At 49.8% G+C, this 15,972-nt stretch overlaps 5 protein-coding genes across 5 annotated transcripts; 3 read left to right on the top strand and 2 right to left on the bottom strand.

The window, feature by feature from the left end:
- Positions 1-499: 499 nt before the first annotated feature.
- cdc48 (AAA family ATPase CDC48) lies at positions 500-3,280 on the top strand (the record flags this gene model as incomplete). Its single annotated transcript, XM_033568683.1, has 5 exons — positions 500-549; positions 599-748; positions 822-1,071; positions 1,144-2,635; positions 2,691-3,280. The coding sequence occupies 5 exons, from the start codon at positions 500-502 to the stop codon at positions 3,278-3,280; spliced, it is 2,532 nt and encodes an 843-aa protein (XP_033427489.1).
- A 565-nt stretch (positions 3,281-3,845) lies between these two features.
- On the bottom strand, positions 3,846-4,490 carry ATNIH1004_004010 (uncharacterized protein; the record flags this gene model as incomplete). The annotated part of the gene is made up of 1 exon (XM_033568682.1): positions 3,846-4,490. One exon carries the CDS (start codon positions 4,488-4,490, stop codon positions 3,846-3,848), a length of 645 nt encoding a protein of 214 aa, XP_033427488.1.
- A 3,313-nt stretch (positions 4,491-7,803) lies between these two features.
- Positions 7,804-9,410, top strand: STE50 (adaptor protein STE50; the record flags this gene model as incomplete). Its single annotated transcript, XM_033568681.1, has 3 exons — positions 7,804-8,071; positions 8,137-8,239; positions 8,303-9,410. 3 exons carry the CDS (start codon positions 7,804-7,806, stop codon positions 9,408-9,410), a joined length of 1,479 nt encoding a protein of 492 aa, XP_033427487.1.
- A 1,273-nt stretch (positions 9,411-10,683) lies between these two features.
- ATNIH1004_004008 (Na+/H+ antiporter Nha1) lies at positions 10,684-13,872 on the bottom strand (the record flags this gene model as incomplete). The annotated part of the gene is made up of 1 exon (XM_033568680.1): positions 10,684-13,872. The coding sequence occupies one exon, from the start codon at positions 13,870-13,872 to the stop codon at positions 10,684-10,686; it is 3,189 nt and encodes a 1,062-aa protein (XP_033427486.1).
- A 694-nt stretch (positions 13,873-14,566) lies between these two features.
- ATNIH1004_004007 (uncharacterized protein) lies at positions 14,567-15,406 on the top strand (the record flags this gene model as incomplete). The annotated part of the gene is made up of 2 exons (XM_033568679.1): positions 14,567-14,695; positions 15,248-15,406. The coding sequence occupies 2 exons, from the start codon at positions 14,567-14,569 to the stop codon at positions 15,404-15,406; spliced, it is 288 nt and encodes a 95-aa protein (XP_033427485.1).
- Between the last annotated feature and the right edge of the window lie 566 nt (positions 15,407-15,972).

The following is a 15,972-nucleotide window of genomic DNA, read 5'->3' as shown; positions in this document are numbered from 1 at the left end:
AAACCCCGATTTTATAGTGCAAGGTGGAATCCGCAGGCTTGATCGAATCGATGGGTTAATTCATGGCTTGGCATGGTTATTATATCTGGAGCACCAACTGGTGGATACGAACGGTTTCCATGCGCTTCTCCCCGCTGGGCGGTGGCGCAAACCCATTGAGTGATTGATCAACCTTCAGGCAGAGCGCTTAAGTCATCAGCACCGGGGCACTATCGTCACCTCTTAACGGGAGCTGTTTCTGTCACCCTCCAATCTCACTTCCAATTCCCTCTCTCTGCTTCCACCACCCTCATCCTCGTAATTTGCTTTGTTCTTCAGACACTTCATCTTGTCTGCTGGACTTTGCATCCCCTTTCCAACTTTCACGTTCATTTTCCTGTTTCCTCCACCCATCTCTCCAGGCCAGTCAAGATCGACTCCGACGTTCTTGGCACCTTTTTAAGTCTACGTTGCTTGAAGAGCTTGTTCGATCTGTGATTCATCTTACCCAACCATCAAAATGAGCGCGGAGCCGGATCACACTCACGACAAGAAGAGGGTGAACCTCAGGTACGCTGAATACCCTTGCTACGGGTAGAATCCGTGTGCTAACCCACAGTAGTGATGCATCTGGCGCCGAGAAGAAAGAGGTGAATATTTGCCATCGCCCGCAACACATTCCTGGCTGTAATACTGATCCTCTTTTGCTACAGGAGCTTGACACCGCGACAGCTATCCTCAAGAAAAAGAAGAAGCCTAACTCTCTGATGTAAGTAGCCTCTTTGATCAAAGTGGGCCTCTCGTGGGATGATTTCTCGGTACTGACCTGGTGAACCTTATAGTGTCACTGATGCCGTCAACGATGACAACTCCGTTATTGCCCTTTCCAACAACACCATGGATACTCTCCAGCTCTTCCGAGGTGACACAGTCTTGGTCAAGGGCAAGAAGCGGAAAGACACTGTTTTGATTGTTTTGGCGGATGACGATCTTGATGACGGAAGTGCTCGTATCAACCGCGTTGTTAGACACAACCTCCGCGTCAAGCACGGCGATATTATCACAGTCCACCCTTGCCCTGATATTAAATATGTAAGTGTCCATGTGCAAGGTTCAAGTATTCACTCTCTGGATTAGACGGCTAATCTCTTCTCGACACCATAGGCCAAGCGTATCGCCGTTCTCCCCATTGCGGATACCATTGAGGGTCTCACTGGGTCTCTCTTTGATGTCTACCTCGCCCCATACTTCCGCGAAGCCTACAGGCCAGTGAGACAGGGCGACCTGTTCACAGTAAGAGGAGGTATGAGACAAGTAGAGTTCAAGGTCGTTGAGGTGGATCCTCCAGAGTACGGTATCGTCGCACAGGACACCATCATCCACTGTGAAGGCGAGCCCATCCAACGAGAGGATGAGGAAGGTAACCTCAATGAGGTCGGCTACGATGACATTGGTGGTTGTAGGAAGCAGATGGCACAGATCCGTGAGTTGGTCGAGTTGCCCCTGCGTCACCCTCAGCTTTTCAAGTCCATCGGTATCAAACCCCCTCGTGGTATTCTCATGTACGGACCTCCTGGTACCGGTAAGACTCTGATGGCCCGTGCTGTGGCCAACGAGACCGGTGCTTTCTTCTTCTTGATCAACGGCCCCGAGATCATGTCCAAGATGGCGGGTGAATCTGAGTCGAACCTTCGCAAGGCCTTTGAGGAGGCGGAGAAGAATTCCCCTGCTATCATTTTCATTGACGAAATCGACTCCATCGCCCCCAAGCGCGAGAAGACCAATGGAGAAGTTGAGCGTCGTGTCGTGTCTCAGCTCCTGACCCTGATGGACGGCATGAAGGCTCGCTCCAACGTTGTCGTGATGGCAGCCACCAACCGCCCCAACTCCATCGACCCTGCTCTGCGTCGATTCGGTCGATTCGATCGTGAGGTTGATATCGGTATTCCTGACCCCACTGGCCGTCTTGAGATCCTGCAGATCCACACCAAGAACATGAAACTCGGAGAGGATGTCGACCTGGAGACCATCGCTGCTGAGACTCACGGTTACGTTGGTTCTGATCTTGCTTCTTTGTGCTCCGAGGCTGCTATGCAGCAGATCCGTGAGAAGATGGATCTGATTGACCTTGACGAGGACACTATTGAGGCCGAGGTGCTCGACTCGCTCGGTGTCACCATGGAGAACTTCCGCTATGCCCTTGGTGTCTCCAACCCCTCCGCCCTGCGCGAGGTGGCTGTGGTCGAGGTCCCCAACGTTCGCTGGGAGGACATTGGTGGTTTGGAAGAGGTCAAGCGCGAACTTATCGAGAGTGTACAGTATCCAGTGGACCACCCCGAGAAGTTCCAGAAATTCGGTCTCTCGCCTTCTCGCGGTGTCCTGTTCTATGGCCCGCCTGGTACTGGTAAGACCATGCTCGCCAAGGCTGTTGCCAACGAGTGTGCTGCCAATTTCATTTCCGTTAAGGGTCCTGAGTTGTTGAGCATGTGGTTTGGCGAGTCTGAAAGCAACATTCGAGATATTTTCGACAAGGCTCGTGCTGCCGCTCCTTGCGTCGTTTTCCTCGATGAGTTGGATTCGATTGCCAAGTCCCGTGGTGGCTCCGTTGGCGATGCTGGCGGTGCCTCGGACCGTGTTGTCAATCAGCTCCTGACCGGTAAGTTTGGAAGTTAGTTGGAGTATACTTTCAACTATGCTAATTAAGTTGTTAGAAATGGATGGTATGACATCCAAGAAGAACGTTTTCGTCATCGGCGCGACGAATCGACCTGAGCAGTTGGACGCTGCTCTTGTCCGTCCTGGTCGTCTTGACACTCTGGTCTACGTTCCCCTGCCCGATCAGTCATCGCGTGAGGGAATTCTGAAGGCCCAGCTCCGGAAGACTCCCGTCGCTACCGATGTCGACATGGCCTTCATCGCCAGCAAGACCCACGGATTCTCGGGTGCTGATCTTGGATTCGTCACTCAGCGTGCCGTCAAGCTCGCTATCAAGCAGTCTATCACTGCTGATATCGAACGCCAAAAGCAACGCGAGGCTAATGGCGAGGATGTCACTATGGATGAAGATGAGGACATCGATGAGGAAGACCCTGTGCCGGAGCTCACCCGTGCACACTTCGAGGAGGCGATGAAGTCGGCCCGCCGGTCTGTCAGCGACGTGGAGATCCGTCGTTACGAGGCATTCGCGCAGAGCCTGAAGAACTCGGGAGCCAGCAGCTTCTTCCGCTTCCCGTCTGCCGGGGAAGTGACGGACAACAACACGTTCGGTGAAGCCGGCAATGATGACAGCCTCTACGATTAAGTTTGACCACGTTTCTTTTGTTATTTCCTAGTCTTTCATGTCTCTTATGTTCCAGAATTTTGTTATCTACGGGCACTAGTTAGATCCAGCGAGGCCTAAGGAGATGCACAGCTGGGAATGTTATTCATGTTGGTTCTGATTCATCTTTTCTGATGAGATGTTCAATCGTCTACGACCTCGCCTACAAGGTGTCGTGCCGTAATAGTCCATACGAGCAATAGAAATACGTATGGGTTGTATGTGGATGTCCGTGAGGCATGTATGTATATGCAGTGGTATATTTCATCGAAGCTGCTGCAATGTAGTCGTCATTGTCTAGACCACAAGCAGATGTTGTACAGGCAGTTTGGTATCAAAAGTAGACTAACAAAACCAAAAAAAAAAGATAGAGAGTAAGAAAAAACAAGTCCATCTAAACGCCTGTGTCACATGAAATCGCAGATTCGATAACAACAGTCATGATTCCCAACAGGGGTTGAAATCCAGTAGAAGGAAAGTAACAGAAAACCAGCCGTAACCAACAAAAATCCACACCAACAAACCCTTCCCGTCTAACGGACTTGCGTTATTTAGATTGCTTACCAGGTTTAGGCTTCTTCTCTAGTTTCTTAACCGGACTTGTATCACCATTTTTGAGTGGCGGGTCTCCTCCCGACTTGGACGACGAGGACTTTTTATCTTTGTCTTTCTCTGTGGCGCCGACACCCCCCTGTTTCTCTGCAGCGCTGGCATTCTGATTCAGATTCGGGTTTAGATTCTGAGTTGAGCCATCCCTCCCTGTGGTATCCGCATCATCTTCCAAGATAACGACCTCTCTCAAGACCTCCTTGATGGCGCGAACACCCTGCTCCACCACCGCTTCGGGGATGCGCACATCGACGTTATCGAACAGACCACCCTCACCGCCATCATCGTCAGGCTTCCCTTCCTCCATCAGCAAGACTGGATGTTTCCTCCCCTCCGCTGAGGCGACCACCGCCTCGACTACCTCGTCGAATCGCTCACAGCGCCCAGCGCGCAGTAACTCCTGCGATAACGAGCGGATTTTCTCGGTCCAGCCTAGGCGCTGTAGCGAGCAGAGGAGGGTCGCGTGGAGGTCTTCCAATGCGGAGGTGGAGGCGAGGTGAGTGAGGAGGTCGGACTCGAGGGTTTCGGGCGCAATGGTAGACGCGGAGGTGGACGTCGGGGAGGTTGATGATGATGAGGGCATATTTGTGAATGTGTATTTTCTTTTTCTTTTTCTTTTGTGTATATCTTGCGGTGGTTGGAGTTGCGATTTTCACTAGCGTGTGCTTTGGTTATAGAATGTTCTTTTGGAATCTGATTCTGGGGAAGGTCGGTACCAGGTCGGGGATCTAAATCTAGATTTTATTCTGGCGGATGGTGCTCGTTGGAGAGGGGGACGATTTGTCCGAAATCGACTTGGGAGATCAATGTAAATGTTTCTGGAGGGAGTCTTCCATTTATTCTGTGAAAATGAGTCAAGAAAATAAGAAAGACAAGAATCGGTTTGTTGTAAGAACTGGGGATGGAGATCGCTATAGCGCGCGGAGAAGGTCGGGCGGGATGGATGACGACTGCTCCACGAAGGATCGCGAGAGATTAAATTCATACATTCATTGGGTGGGATTCTCTATGTGGAATGAAGTTAGAAGAGAGACTTACTGAGTTTATTTGGGGTACGAATTTTGAGGGAGCAAGTGTGGATTGACGAGGTTGTCCGATCAGAAGAGAGAGAGATCGGAAGCTCAGCCAGCGGAATTGAGCGCGGAGGAAAAAAAAAGAAAAGAAAGCCCCGACTGGTCGGAATGCTTGGGAAACACGCAGCTGTGCCAAGAGAAAAAAACAACTATGAGAATAAAAGAATCCTCAATACTAATTGATGCGCAGAGGGGAAAGGATATGCTGGTGAAGTTCAATTGTAGGGAGGTTTTCGAAGTGATCGACCGAGGATCGAAGAAGTTGGTAACCTATGGAGATGTTGAATAGGTCGATTGGTCGCAAGAAAGACAATGGGATCTTTCACCGTCAATAAAAACGCTGATACTTGATGGGTCTACCGAATCGTCGTAGATATGACACAGTACTTGGATCAATCGCCATCAACCTGTCTTCTACGCTTACGGGTAGTCTACCTAGATCTACTACTCCATAGCCATTCTTCATTGACCAATCCATTGTTTAGTATTCATATTAATCCCCCTGTGTAATGACCCGACGGCAGATATTCCTTACAGGGCATCAGACCGTTGGAGAACTACTGACGTAGACATTCATGATACACTCTGGTGAATTTCTACAATGATTCCCCTTTCGAAGAGATCCATTTTCTAGTCATCGTAAACAGGATAGTCTCTCCCTCGACCCCATAACGCCCCATTGCGACAAGGTTTTCTGCGAGCCGCCGGTGCTCCTAAGCCCATCGAGCACGATGTCCTGATCAGCCTTGGATCCAGGCTTCTCGCGTGGCGTTTGGAGAATGCAAGGGCTTTGGGGGTTAGAGAGACAAGAGTGCAGAGGAAAGAAAGGCTGGTTACGAAATCGGGATCTTTATAATATTCGACAGCCATTTTCATCGTGTCATCCGAGTGATTACTGACTCCATACTTCATTAGGGGATTTACATACCATGATATGCCCACGGTCAATGCCATTTAAGGGTATATACACTCCGGAGTGTGACCACCTTGTGAGTTCATCCAACAAAGCCGTTGAAGCGGCGGAAGGAAATATAATACTACCAGAACGAACGTGCGCTTAGGGCACAGAAAGTGGCGACGGCCACATATTTAGTGCAACGGCCCTACTGAAAAGATGGTCACTATCCATGCACGCCGTACTCCGTACAGACGACGGAGGCACTCGGTAAGGAAGGAGTTCCTGGAAAGGAAGAAATTCGGATGCACTGCAGGCTGCGGCCGAAAATAGTGGAGGCAGTGGTTGGATTGTCTGATACAGTACCGCAAAGATTAGTTCGTCAATTGTGGACTCAGTCAAAAAATAAATCAGTGAAAAGGGGATAGTGAAGGAATGATTTCTACGCCCGATGGGACATCATGACCGAGACAAGGCATGCTAGCCAGGAAACCAACTTTTCGATAGGGGGCAACTGCATTTTACGATTGTATCTTGGATAGCGGATTATTGGCACGATGACAGCGGAGTATTTGGACCTTCTTAGCTAAAATAATAAAGGCCCCGGCACTATTGGAAGCTGACAGCGCCTGTCGTGAATGATACACAATATGGTCTGCAGGTCCGATCAAGACTAGCAGCGGGTGTTCACTATCCACGGTAAGTAATAAATAATAATAGTTTCGGTCGCTAGGAGGGGTGGCTCGATAGCCCCGTTCACTATCTTATTCTAGGCTTTGGAAGGTATCCGATAATTCGACTACGGTCCTCGAGACTCCCCTGAATTATACAGAAATGGTGGTTGATATTGTTCGTGATCTCCTGATTAGGGAAGAGGAGGGTCGACCGAATGGGGGTAGTAAATCAATTAATAAATAGAAATGGAATATTCATAATAATCATGAAATGAATAATGCATGAGAATAATAATAGTAAGAGTAATAGTAGCAGTAATAATGTCGGAAAAAAAAAAAAAATCAAAAATCTCTCGAGTGGAGGAGCACTATTGCCGCCGTCCCTTACGAATCGTGTCGGGCTGGGAAAATGCAAGGATCCCCACACTGCGAGAGGAAGAGAAAGAGACCGATAAAATGAGAAAAGAGAGAGATTATCACTCAGATATATTCAGATATTAAGACGTATAGTATAGGCTGGTATTCTTTTCCTGTCCATTCCAGTCCAGCTTCGAGTCGAGACCGGCGTCACGTGCGGAGATCCAACCATCGAAGCGCCTCATTTCCCTTTTGGCCGCCATCGACTCCATGCCCTCATCGTCCGTCAAGCGCTCTTGTTTGCTTCGTCTGGGCTTTCTTGTCGGTTGTCGCCCTTCTTGCTCCTTGCCCTCCGGTTACTTTCCATTTACCATTCTCCATTTCCTTCTCCCCTTCCAGGAGAAACACGGTCGTCTCCTCTTCCTACTCGGGGTTGCCCAGAGCTTTCCCCGCTCCCCGGCTCGTTGGAATTGCTGTCCTGAGTACCTGTTGATTTGACCACGGTCTTGTCGATTCTCTACTCCTGCTGTCTCTCTTCGCCTTCCCTCGCCTCCCGAGTCATTCCTGGGACTGGGTTTGGTGCCATCTCCGCATTGAAATTGATCTCGGTCTGCTCAACCGCCTTCCTCCTGTTCATGCAACACAACCGCTTGGCGGAGACTGCTTGGTAGCCCTAGTCTAATCTAGTTTAATTTCAATTATAGATGGGGTATTCTTTTATCGCCATCATCAGCTACCGATATTCGATCGATTGCACCCATTTCACTTCCTGCCGTGTGCCTTGAACTTTGACACTCGTACCGTGCCGGTGCTGCTTCTACCGGACCGGCCACTCCAGCCAACCCCCTCTTCCTTCATTTCTTGTGGTTGTCGGGTTCTGCCTCTCCACCATCCACCATGTCGCTCCATACCTCTTACCATGCCGATTCCGATGCCGATGACGAGTACGAGCGCAGTGTAATCACCTCCCCCCATCTGGCCACCGACTCTGAGGCCTCCCCCTCAGAATCCGACTTTCCGTCCGCGGAACATACACCGACCACCTTGGCAAATGCTGAGGAGAATCCCAAATCACCCAGGACAATAATCACGGATTGGACCACCGAGGAGTGTGCGAATTTCCTCGCCGCTCTAGGTCTTCGTCAATACTGTTCAGCGTTTCTAGGTGAGTGTGGCTGAAACCCGCCGATTCATCGGTACTTGCTGCTGACGAATGTATGTGATGGCCAGAGAACGAAATCGTCGGGGAAGCGCTCATTGCGTTGAAACATGATGAGCTAAAGGAGATGGGAATCCTCAGCGTGGGACACCGGTTAACCATCCTGAAAAGCGTGTATGAGACCAAAGTCAAACAAGACATCCCTCTCGATGCAGACCATTACATTCCTCTCTGTAGGTCCTCCCCCCAACGAGAAACCCCCATCCAGCGTGCTTACTCTTCGGCAGCGGCGGACCAAAGCATGAATGAAACCGCGTCACAAGATGATGTCGCTCGCTTGATCCAGTCCATTCGTTTGCGAGATGAGCGTATATCCACTGTGGAGACGGAGCTGCGACGGATCGCCGACGAATACCGACGACTCAGGGAAGAGCTGCTTCCTGTGTTCAAGATGGCCAAGGACCGGTCACAACCGTTACCCCCTCCTTCATCAGCTCCAGGACAAGGAACGGAAGGTCATCATGACAACCAACCGGCCACATCGCCCTCTGGGATCAACCTCCTCGAGCGGTCCATGTCTGGAATTTCTCGATCATTTTCCAAGAGGTTGCACACAGGAGGGACCACCCCTAAGAATAATTCTCCAACCCATATTCCACCGTCCATTCACGAAGGACGCGCGTATAATGACGGTGGAGCCCTGGATCCTTCGACGGCAGCGATGTCTACCTCTCACTTGAATGCCATTAATGGAAAGTCTCAGCTGTCTCCGGGCATCCCCTCTCCAACGTCACCGGGCGCCCATTACGCCAGCACACAAACCCTGGCTTCGCGGTCCTACTCGCAGCCGAATTCCAATACCGTCCGCAATATCCACGACCACTATGAAGAGAGTACGCAAACACAGTCCCGGCCCGATCGCTCGAATCCCACCCCCACTCAAGCAACACGTCCAGACATCCCCACACGCACGGAATCCCGATCTGGTGGGGACCCTCCCAGTGTGGAGATATTTAAGTCGTTCCGCGTTTCCATGGATGATCCTTGCCATAAGGTTCTCCCGGCTGCTCTTAAGAAGTACAACATTAATGCAGATTGGAAGCAGTACGCCCTGTACATTGTGTACGGCGACCAAGAACGATGTCTGGCGTTGGACGAACGGCCTCTCATTTTGTTCAAGCAGCTGGAAAAAGAGGGACGCAAACCCATGTTCATGCTGCGAAAACACCTGCACCCTTACGAAAACACCATGTATGCTGCTGGACCCGGAGGGAGCTCTGCCCCAAATAGTGCGGGTTTCGAAGGACGACAAGCTCAGATCAATTTACCCGGCGGCGTTCTCTGACCTGACAAGATGAAAAGGCCAATATAGAAAAGCCGTCGTGCTTTCGCTGTCTGTTGTTTGAGATACCCAACTTTTTCATGTTGAATTTTTAACCATGCATGTGAGGCCTATTACGAACCTTTGGTCGTTACCTCTTGGAATAGTCTATATAAGTGGTGTTTGGTGTTCTAGTAGTATTTTCGGACTAGAAAAGCAACGATTTCAGCGTCGATTTAATATTACATATTCTTTCCCTTCTCTTCTATTTTGGATAAATTTGCCTTTACATACTATTTGTGTCTGTCGGTTTGGTTTCACTTTTGGCTTCTTTTTTCAGTCTGTGGTTCGACCAGTATGATGATATGGATGCATGTATGGATTGAGTTTGGCCATATTCTGCACTGGAATAAGGTTGATACAATAATTAAATGGACTTGACAGCTTTTTGGAGTATATAGATTTTTTTGACTGACCAGTGTAGGAATATTAAGTGTAGCTGTTCTAACTAGTAGATGAAATAAATTCCAGAGGGCCGAATCGAAGACATTTATTCAACATGAAACTAAAGTAGACTACTAAATAGGATGCTGGCCACTGTTACAGAGGACAGTACATTCATGACTGCTAATAGTGGACGCATCCATGTGTTACTTAGGTAGGAAAAAGATAGATACACTTTGAATCCACATAATCAATCTCCATACTTCTACACAGGTTTATGTACATCTAGGACGCAAACCTCGATGGACTCTTTTTGGATCAGAGAATAAAGAACACCTATCCTGTCGGATCTTCTAGTCTGCCTGCTTCATGAGTCGGGTTCATGGGATAGGAAGGGCTTCCTGAGAGAAAATGCACCGACGGAGACATGCTTATATCCGACATCTAGATCAACATCTGTACCACGTTAACATAGAAATACCAAATGATCCTGTCTATTACAAACACAAAGGCAAAGTAGCAAATGGATATTCAAGCAAAACAAACTAATTACATGAAGACACATTCAACCCAGGCAACAGGGTTTTATGAGCCTTCCAGGTTAACCGACCTTAGTCACACAGAGACCGAGAAAGAAAATATATATAAATATATATGCAAAACATGCATGCAACGAAGCGCTTAATCAAAGGGATGGGCCAGAACAGCCAAACAGAATCAAGACGCAATGTCATGCCACTTCAGCAAGACTTCTCACACCGCCGCATCTAACTTGTCGCCCCCTTTTCTATTTCCCAGTTCTGCTCCGGATGATTGTGCGTTTCTCAGTCTATTCTGTTTCTTCGTCTCTGCCTCAGGTCTGCCGGCCCTTTTCGCCTCCCCATGATATTCGAGGTCGATGTGCGCCACTAGATTTGGAGTTTGAGGTACCAGGAGCATTATCCTCGCTCGAGCTTCCTGCAGGCTTCGTGCCGTCCGCGAACTGAACTCTGTTCGCGGCCTGGAGACTCTCGCCATTATCATCACTGCCAGAGTCATGCACTGCAGCATCTGGATCGTCAGATTCGTCCGGGTTGTCTGAGTTGTCCAATTCACCAAGAGCAGCCAGGCGGCGGCGACGTTCAGCCGGCGTTTCGCCAGTGTCGTCCAGACTTGCTTGCTGATGAGGGCATGACAGACCCGCTGCTTCTCTTAACTGCGATGGTGGAACCCGCTCCGTACCATCGTCCTCAGAGTCTCTGCGCGACCGATGCCGAGTGGCTGGACTAATAGCGGTGGTGCGGCGTTCGTCGGCGGCAGATCCTCGGGTAAAGCGAGCCAAAGAAGCAGCTACATTGTCGCCTGGAACTACCCTGTCTGATCCGTCATCGCTGAACTCGCTCTCGGAAGTGAATTCGTCGTCGTCCCGTTCGGTAACCCGTACTTGCTGCGCAGGCTCTCCACCAAGAGACCTCTGGCGCTCTTGTTGTTCAGCCTCCTTGGCCTTGCCTTGTACAACGTGCTTGACTCTCTCAGTAGCAACGGCCTCCTCAACTAAATCGCGACGAGCCTTGGGACCGAGATTGCGAAGTTGCTGGACAAACTCGTGCTTGTTCATCCTATGACCCTTGTGACGGAAACCGTTCTTGCCGACGTCATCGTCATCAGCCACCGTGAAACGAAGGCCATCATCAGCAAGCCATTCGTCTTCCTCTGCTTTCTTAGCTCGGGCGGCCTGGGAGGACTCGCCTTCCTCAACGCCAAACCAGGTTCCCATGCGCGTAATACCACGCCGCACTGGTGCATGAGTACCAGCATCGGGTTTGTCTGAGGTGGAAGGAATGGAATATTTCTTAATAACCTCTCCATCCTCGTCCTCGACAATGATGGTGTTTCCAAACTGGTACGCATGAGCCGAGCGAGCTTTTGGCTTCGGTGGTTTGGGAGCTGCTGGTCCTTCTCCCTTCCCGACAGCAACCTGTCCGGTATCTTTGCCCTCATCAGCAGTGCGACTCTTGCCAAAGCCCATCCATTCGCCGAACCGTTTGCGCGCCTTTTCAAGCGCAGACTTATCCTCGCCTGCTTCTGGGACGTCGCTCCCCTTCGTCTTGCCATTGGGTGGGCTCGTGGACTTGGCAAGCTCGGCTAACTTCTCTTGCTGCAACTTTCTTCGTTCTTCTTCAATATGTTGCTGCTGTTCTTCGGGAGACTGGTGACTGATATCTTCGGTCCTGAGGACATTTCCCTCCTCGTCTTCCACAATCATATGGTGTCCTTCCAGATACACTCTGATGGCCGGCTCACGTCCGAACTTCTTGCGTTCTTTAGAGAGCGGGTACACACCATGCTCAATCTTGTCTCGTTCGGCCTGTTCTTCCTCATCCTTTGTCTTGTCTTCTTCTGCATCGTAAGAGCGTTGAGGTGCAATAGCGGATTGGGTGATAAGACCACCGGCCCCGGCATCGCGACGTCTACGGCGGCGGCGGGGTCTGCGGCTAGACATCCTTCCTGTCGGTGATTCGCTATCTTCATCCTGCACTCGGCGCAGGAAATTACCAGGGACACCAACGGGAGGCAGAGTGCCGGGGGCATATTCCGGCTCCTTGGAAGAGTCTTCCAGCTCATCTGCTTTGCGAAAGGACATGGAGCCTTTCGCCAGTGACTGCACTCGAGGCAGACGGTTCATCCAAGATGGTCCCTCCTCGTTGGCTGTTGTGTAGGATAGCGTGATAGTCAAGGTGTTGATGCGTTTTCCGAGAGTGAACACCGCAATGGACGATCCGTGCACCAAGATGGATGAGATTACCATGAAGGTGGTGATCGGCCAAATGAGTTGCACAACATAATAATTAGCCGTTCCGGCTTTGGGCAGTTGGTCGGCTGAGAGGGGTTGAGTGCTGTCGTTTTCCAGCTCGGCTCTAGCCAAGATGGCGGCAAAAATTGCCCCGACACCGATGGGCCCAAAGTGGCCCGCAAATAGGGCCTCGCGCCATGTTTTCACGTCTGGTATGATGGGCTTCAAAAGCAGCATGATGGGAATCCGGCGGAAAAAAATGACGAGGAGGGCGATCACTACCAGCCTCCAGGGGGTAAGGCCAATGGCGGGGTTGTTGAAGTCCGCCCAGGGAATAATGGACCCAAAGTAGACAAAGTAGGCCAAATTGAGTAAAAGGTCAATCACGTTGGAGACGTGAGATTCTTCCGTCTTCTCCGTAAACCAGCCGTCGTTACTGAAGCCGACGCCGCATGCGAAGCCGATCAACAGGTCATCCATGCCCAGCAAGGCCCCGGAGCCCGCACAAAAGACGGCCAGCACGAAATAAAACACCAAAAAGCTTTCGCGGTCAATAAGCTGCTTGCGCTCGGCAAATTTGATGGCATGCCGGGCGGCATATCCAATGGTAAACCCGAAGATCGCGCCCAGGATGCACTCGTATAAAATGGTGACACAGATCCAGTTTAGAGCCACCTTGTTCGCATCGGGACGGTACCGTAGAATGTAGTATGACAGGTATATAAATGGGAAAGCCATGCCGTCATTGCAGCCGGACTCGGCGGAGAGCAGATCTCGCAAATGCTTAGGGACCCGCTTGGAAAATTTACCCTTACCGACGACGGAGGACGCCAGTACAGGGTCAGTGGCCGTTACGCAGGCGGCACAGACTAAAGCCTCGATCCAAGAAAGAGGCACCATCCACCAGATAAACAAGCTTGTGATCAACCAACCCCAGGTCATGACTGGCACCAACAGAAGGAAAACAGATCTCCAGTGACGTTCCATGTAAGCCTTGGGCAATTCGACACCGACGGCAAAACATTGCACGACCAAAACGATACGAGAGCATTCGAGTGTGATCTTATCGACATTTCCCCATTCCAAGGGATTGAAAAGATTCGCTGCATGGGGCCCAAAAATAATACCACAGAGTGTCGCCACTGTTGCCTCACCGATGTACAGCTTCTCCTTGACAAACAGGGAGCAGAGCATAAAGAGACCGGTGAAGCCCCCCAGGATCATGTACGCCAGGTGAGGCTTATCGATATCCAAATGATGCCATGCCATTATCGAAGTGGGACCAAGCGGATCGGTAACCTCCTATCTAGAACCTCAGAGTGCTCCTGTGAAATACCCTACGTGCCTCTCTCTGTGTCCTTTTTCCTTAGTTTCTCTTCTTCTCTTTACACGAGAGGTTGGCTATCCCGAAGGTCATTCGGTCGATCGGGCAACGGAATATGCAAGTCCGACGTGGATCTCGGCATGCCTTGGAGGAAAGATATGATATGTCCGAACGGATGACGAGGATGTGGTCGGGAGAGTAAGGGTGGAGAAACAAGCCTTACTCCTTGCTGTTTTCGTCGAAAATTTCCCTGCAAAGAGATCTATGACTGCTTAGCGAGAGGACTCATGAGATGGGTAGAAAATACGAATACAAAAAGAGGAAAAGCATGAATAGACGCTTTTTGGATTCAAGGTCGCGGATACAGAACGGGGAATGGGGCAGGTGCACCTACCTTACTGAACCGAGCTATCTGGATAACTAGTTAGATGGATCGATTAATTGATCGCACCTTGGAATGCCAGTTTAACGCGAACCAGAGAGGATGCCAGGAAACCTAGGAAACAAGAAAAACAAGCACAGCACAAGAGAAAGACAAGAATCTGGGCAGCTGAGAGAGGAGAGAAGGGTAAGGCGAAAGCAAGGAAAGTTCAGGAAACGACGACCAAGAAACCCAAGACTGGGGCCAAGAGCGATATAATGGCGATGGGACGTGGGATTCGGAAGCGATGCGCAGCGATGAAGGAATCACAGGCGCTGCCAAGCAGTGCCCAGCGGGGATTCGCCATCGCCCGTACCGTGGTCGGTCTTGGCGCGGCGGGCGTCCCCGTAAGGCTGCCCTAGTCGGTTGCCCTGTTCGGCTTGCATCCGTCCTGTCGGTACACAGTCTGATTATTACTATTAATAATAATAGTAATACTAATTAGTATAATAAATGCATAAGAATAAACAGGCATGTAAAAGAAAAGAAAAGAAAGAAAAAATGAGATATGCATTATGACGTGAAAAGTAAGACTAGAAAGCAGTCAATTTCCTGGATAGCGGGTGCCTCAGGCACCAACATGTAGGACGGTGCGTATTTTTCATGGATAGTGTTTAGCAAGACACGAAGACACTTAGCTACGTGACCAAATGTGCTGGAAGAGTACTATGTAATTTATTTTCAATGCTAAAAAAACAATTTGTTATCTGCAAGGTTATCTATCTATATTAGTATAAGAAGCCACCTGAAAACGCACGAGCCTGTTTGGTCCAGCCAGAAAGCGCACTTACCTCGGAGGCCTGAATGGAAGAGAAAAGGAGAGGGAAAGGAGAGGGAAAAGAAGAGGAGAGAGATATCATGGTGGGCGATGGGGGGAATCAAACGTTCACTGGTAACAGCCATCTCCCAGCAACAACGTTATTCACAACGACGCTCAGAAACGCCTTGGCGCGGAAACGGGCGAAGCAAAATTCAACCGCGCTCCGTATGACCTATATGCCACACACCAATTTACAAACCCCATCATTGCGACCTTGAATACGTCCTGGCCCCTGTGAATTATCACGGCCAGTCAATTTGCATGGATGAGTTGCCGGCCGACTTCCGGCGCCTTGGCATATATAATTATCAATAAAATTCCACTGCACTAAAGAGGGTACCGGCTCTAGGGGTATGATAATTCTTCTGATGTATTGACAATAACATATGCGGCATAAGCGTCGAACGACTCATCGTACGGCTCAGACATGGCTTTTAAGTCGACAATGTTGGCAAGCTTCTTGTCAATATAAAACGGAGATCGTCAGAAATATACATGATAGGTATGATACTACCAAGATCGAGCTCACAAAGAACCGTGGTTCTTCTTGTGGCCGAGGTATTATTCATATTGATAGAGATCGTGCTTTGAATCTCCATCGACACCAACCCAATCATGAAGAATCATGGCCGCCTGGTTCCCCCTTGCATGCTGCCCACTGCAGAAATTTCAATTATGCCTGGGAATTGGGTTCGTTCAAGCCTTGTTTTCCATCGTTGTACTCTGGAGGAGAGGATTAGAAATAATCTTATACTTGGGTAACTAAACCATCTATCACTTACCTGATCATCATAAGAACCTCAC

This window comes from Aspergillus tanneri (assembly GCF_003426965.1).
Source record: "Aspergillus tanneri strain NIH1004 chromosome Unknown AapTan_3_pilon_pilon_pilon, whole genome shotgun sequence".
Taxonomy (NCBI): domain Eukaryota; kingdom Fungi; phylum Ascomycota; class Eurotiomycetes; order Eurotiales; family Aspergillaceae; genus Aspergillus; species Aspergillus tanneri.
This window is presented reverse-complemented; position numbering and strand designations above follow the sequence as displayed.